At 35.4% G+C, this 5,007-nt stretch overlaps 1 protein-coding gene across 1 annotated transcript; it reads right to left on the bottom strand.

The window, feature by feature from the left end:
• Nucleotides 1-2,781: 2,781 nt before the first annotated feature.
• Nucleotides 2,782-5,001, bottom strand: LOC119644013. Its single transcript, XM_038043542.1, has 2 exons — nucleotides 4,050-5,001; nucleotides 2,782-3,450 (listed from the first exon to the last, which is right to left on the bottom strand). The coding sequence occupies exons 1-2, from the start codon at nucleotides 4,999-5,001 to the stop codon at nucleotides 3,056-3,058; spliced, it is 1,347 nt and encodes a 448-aa protein (XP_037899470.1). The 3' UTR covers nucleotides 2,782-3,055.
• Between the last annotated feature and the right edge of the window lie 6 nt (nucleotides 5,002-5,007).

Here is a 5,007-nt window from a genome sequence, read left to right as displayed (position 1 = left end):
TGAAGTTATATTGATACGACCCGAATAAATGTACTCCATCATCGATTGAAATGCGTCTGGCTGTACATCTGGTATGATAATGGGATCGGATTTATCCGCCATTTGACCAAAGAACATACATTCAAAGACTGGAGAAGTCATAGCTAATATGAGTTTGTGGCCAGCGATGATGTGTTGATTCGGCGGAGTTCCAACCAAGAAACGGCAATCGGACCATTTTCCTGTCTGCAATAAGTGGGCACCGCGCTCTTTAATTTCATGAAACTCATCTTGCCAATCAAACTCCATTTTACGTCTTTTCCTTATTTTCGCAATTTTTAACCGATTTTCTTTTCTTTTTTTTTTTTGACAGAAACTAAAACTTTCCTGCAAAAGAATATTTTTCCTTAATGCGTTGTTGATTTTTCCTATCTTTTTAGCAGGATTGTCAAATTCTTTCAAGAGGATACATCTGAGAAGGTTCACAGCAATTGCGCTAATTAAGATATTTGCCAAAGAAAATTATTTATCGCCCACATATACGTTTGATAAAACTAATTGTTAATAATATAAATTCTTCATTTATTAATTTCATAATAATAATAAATCTTGATAACATTATGTTGACACCACCTTGACAACTCTGGTTGCAGTATATCGATATCAAAAGCTTGCAGTATAGTTGCTTCAAATTTAAATCTAAAAGAAAAAATTATTTAATATTTTTGTCGAAGGGACAGAATTACATAATGGATTTTAAAAATATGGATTTTTGTGTGTTGTGCAAATGAAAAAGTACTATTTTTAACCAAACAAAGTCAATTTTTACACGTTACGACACTTATAGTAAAACGATATGCTAATTTTGAGCAGGTATATGCAATACCTGGAAAGACGTGCCACAGACGCAATTCTTATTAAAACGATTCATTGCTATTTACGTTTTGAATTGATCACACCTTGTTTTGTTTTCTTGTATTCAAGCTACAGGTTGTAATTTTTTAAATATTTTGATGAAATTTTCTATACCGATATATTTTGCCCAAGGACGAACCCTAATGAAAATTGTTCAGATCGAACCACTTTTTCGATTACATTTTATACAAAACCTTCTTTTGAAACGTCATTGTATGAATAATTATATTAAATAATCAAATAAAGAAGGGGTGGTGTGATGCGGCACACTATGATGTCTTCTCTTGTTATTATAAAAAAGAGAAAGCGGAAAGACAATTTATCTGTAACCGAATTTATTATTCGGCTTCAAAAACTTCATACCAAATCTTTAACTTTTTTATGGGAGCATTTATTCTTTTCGAACGTCTCTCAGCTTCATATCTATTCAACGGTTCTCTCGCTTAAGCTAAAATAACATTTTGTTGTTTGAAAATATTTTTTAATAAATATAAAAACTTTCTAAAACTGCCTTCTTCTTTTTCTTGAATACTTAGCAAATCACCAACAGATGACTCTTTGCGTTATAAAGAGAACCATAGTGTGAACACAAAGTTCTTTGCCTTGAGCCTTAATAAAGTTCACAATTAATTTACGTTCTTGATTAACATTAGATGATAATGTTTGTTTCTTGACACTAGTAAATGCTTACACATCTCGCAAGTGTAGCATCCGTCATTATATATCTTTTTTACATATTTTTCCTTCCAGTGAATATATTTTAAGAAGCTCTTATTTTGTTTTATTTATTTAGTTACTTAATTACTTAAAATATTTTGCTTGGTTTTTTATATCGTTGTTGACTTAATTATTGTTATAATTGTAAATATTACTATGTATTTTTACACTTTTTTAATTTTTATTTATTTATTCACTATTTTTTTGCTGTTAAAAAATGTAAGAGGCATTCATTTATAGAAAATTTTAAAATCTTGGTTAACACTAGAAAGTAATATACTTACACGCTTAGATTGGAGAAACACAGAGGATGGATTCGTCACCAATATGCTGGAGTAATGTACACTACTTGGTCCGTATTAATGATAAGTCTTATTTTTTGAAATCCAATTTGCTGAAATTGTTCTCTGAACATATCCCTAATAAAATGAGCTTGGTTAAAAACTCCAAACTGTGTGTGTACATAAATGTATGCGAATTATATGATAGTATTAAGCATTCTTAGAGGTGTGTCTGTAAAACTGGTAATTGCATGGCTATCCACAATGAGTGCCGATGGTGGGTCCTTTATAAAATGATGGAATTACGAGTCGATCTGCCCCGCTATTACTATCTTCGCACAGGATGTCCATTGTTAAGTAAATGGTTCTGGGCCATGATAAGCCTTTTTCCGAGTTGTAGATATCGTTCATCAGGGTATCATCATTTGTGTATTTCTTCTGCAAAGACAAAACAATTCTGCGTAACTGTACGACTCCTGATGTTTTGTAGATGTGTTCGTTGGGCAACTGCTTTGTCGGGTTTTGATAATATTTGGCAATGTATCTTCTCTCCTTTTCTCTCCTTCCAACTTGAGCAATAATTTAGTGCTTTGATCCCCCACGTTTTGCGACCCGAGAAGTAGCTGTGAAATATTTTCACCAGGTGTGGAATCGACACCTAGTTCTGTTAGCTTGTAGAGAATATCTACGTGGCTGTCGGAGTCAAAGGCTCTTTGAATATACACGGAAATGACTACTTTCGGAGATGATTTGTTACATCGTTTTGAAACTTTATGCTTAGTATGGTTGTTGAGTGGTGCAATTTGAATCCGAATTGAGTTTTTCTTTCAATGTTCGAACACTTTCTCAATGATTGACAGCAAGGAGGTTGGAAAGATATGAGCAACCATTTCGATATTATGAATAAAACATATATTTCACTCGATTTCTTTAGATTCTATACATACAATTTTAAAAAGATTTAAATATAATCAAATACATCGAATCGAAAGTTTCGTAATGCATAAATACGTACACACATAATTTGAAATTCTATATAAATCAGAAATAAAAACATATATTCAAAACGTAGACATAAGTTATGTATGTAATTGTGCATGTATGCCCTTGTGTAAATGACTCAAATGATCCTCCAAGATTAAGATTACCGATCTCTCGGCAATTCACTCCAATGCTGAACGCGATTGTTCTGGGGGTGTTAAAAACACAATAGCCCGGATAAGGCCATCACGTACTGATTCATTTGGGTCGCCTACATTGAATTTGAAACGTACGCGGTTGAAAACAACTTCGGGTACACAAGTGTACATAGGATACCACCCAACTTTATTAAATGTAACGAATATCTTGTAAAACTGATTGCGGTTTATGTAAACGGGACGATCAAATGACACCTCCAACACTGAATCGTAGCGTACCCGTGACGTACAGTGAGTATAACTAAGCCGCGATCCACGCATGTCCTGTATATGAGCATACAAAATCTCGGTATACCGCTCAGAAAAACCTGCTGTATTCATAAGCTCGCCACAAAGTACTTGAGTTGGAACTTGCACACCTAAACAAAATATAGCAACAAAAATAGGTTTGTAGAAAAAAGTGAGAGCAACGATATTTAATTTGCGTCAAACTTTTGATACTCATCACTAGATCATACTGAAGCGGGTAATCTTCGAGACATTATGGTAATTGTATAATATACGCTACGAACTATGCACAAATGCTTTATATAAATATTTGTAATATTGTTGAGTGGGTAATCTACTCATATACAGTAAGATATACGGATGGAAAATACTCAAAAATATAAATTTGTTTAAAATTTGTCAGCATAGCTAAAACACACACTAAAATTTATATAGACCTTCAAGACATTTGGCTAGTCAGCGGACCCCTACGACTGATTTTTAAATTTAAGCTCGCAAGAATGAGGCCATGGCAATTGCTCCTAGATAATGATTTAAAAATCGTAGTCGTGTATCCAACAAACGGACTATCGGAGGTTTCTACATCAGTTTTATGCGTTTACACTGATTAGAAACACACTAACTTTTTTGGTGTACATTTCAATCTGCTGTAAAACATTTGAAAAACCTTCTACTAAATAGAAACGACAGACTCTTTGTGATGAGTACAACAGGGCAAAATATAATTTACCAGTTATCCAAATGTTGCTATCAACTTGAAATGTGAGACCACAGTCCGAAATGCTAGTATTGTGAAAATCGTACTGTTGATTTACAGTACGTACGCAGTAAGAGCGGCGCGTATCGTTGGCAGCAATATCTGCATCCTGCGATACTGCAGCGGTAGCAGCAGGGCCCGTACCATTAGATAAGCTGTTGCTGCACACTCCGCTAACGTGAAACGAATTTAAAACACCGCCAACGAGTTGACACTGAGGCTGCGCCTCGTATGGGGAGAAAATACATCCATTATTAGCGGGAGGCAAACCATGCCTACCAATAAATGTTAAGTCTCGTTGGCGTTGTTCGAAATAGTTCCGGGTACAGCGGGAACTACAGAAGCCCTCTGGCATAGGGCAGTCACTTATTGATGGGCTAGAAATTTTCATCAAAAGTGTTAGCGCTTCATTTTCCTGCAACAGATTAGAACGTGCTGGTCCTTCGGCGAATTGTTGTGGGGTCATGGTAAGAAACCGAATTTTCTTGACCGCTTGACGCAGCATAGTTTCGTCCACTGGCACACGGTGGTTTTCCGGAAGATATAAATTGTTAACAATTGCAGCCGCAGATGTTGACGGTCTTTCAATTAAACTTGCGTTTCTGTGAGCATTGGTGGCGTTAGTTGCCACAGTCTCGTTTTCCACCAAAACAACGTCCGGTGATGCTGAACGTTCAATACATGTTTCCACATTCGGTTCGTTTGCTTCATCCTCTCGTTCATCCACCAAAGCGTTTACATCTGGTTCCATTTTAATCTCGATTACATCGGTTTGTTTTACTGAACCATCTGTGCCATTGACGGACGACTGGGACGATAATGATTCCTTTCTAGAAGCACTCCTTTCGTTTGCGAAACGCACTAAGGCATTGAATAAATCAAGTTCTGAGTCGAGATTTAACTTATCCTGATCTAAAATATCCATCAAAGT

Source organism: Glossina fuscipes, unplaced genomic scaffold (assembly GCF_014805625.2).
Source record: "Glossina fuscipes isolate IAEA_lab_2018 unplaced genomic scaffold, Yale_Gfus_2 78740, whole genome shotgun sequence".
Taxonomy (NCBI): domain Eukaryota; kingdom Metazoa; phylum Arthropoda; class Insecta; order Diptera; family Glossinidae; genus Glossina; species Glossina fuscipes.
The sequence above is the reverse complement of the archived record's forward strand: the minus strand, read 5'-3'. Positions and strand labels throughout refer to the sequence as shown.

What these genes read in the sequence shown, in the direction of transcription:
- LOC119644013 (XM_038043542.1), bottom strand. Translation starts at nt 5,001, where the DNA reads ATGGATATTTTAGATCAGGATAAGTTAAATCTCGACTCAGAACTTGAT. An exon ending in TAGCAACATTTGGATAACTG is followed by an intron (nt 3,451 to 4,049) that starts GTAAATTATATT and finishes TATTTTGTTTAG; the next exon opens with GTGTGCAAGTTCCAACTCAA.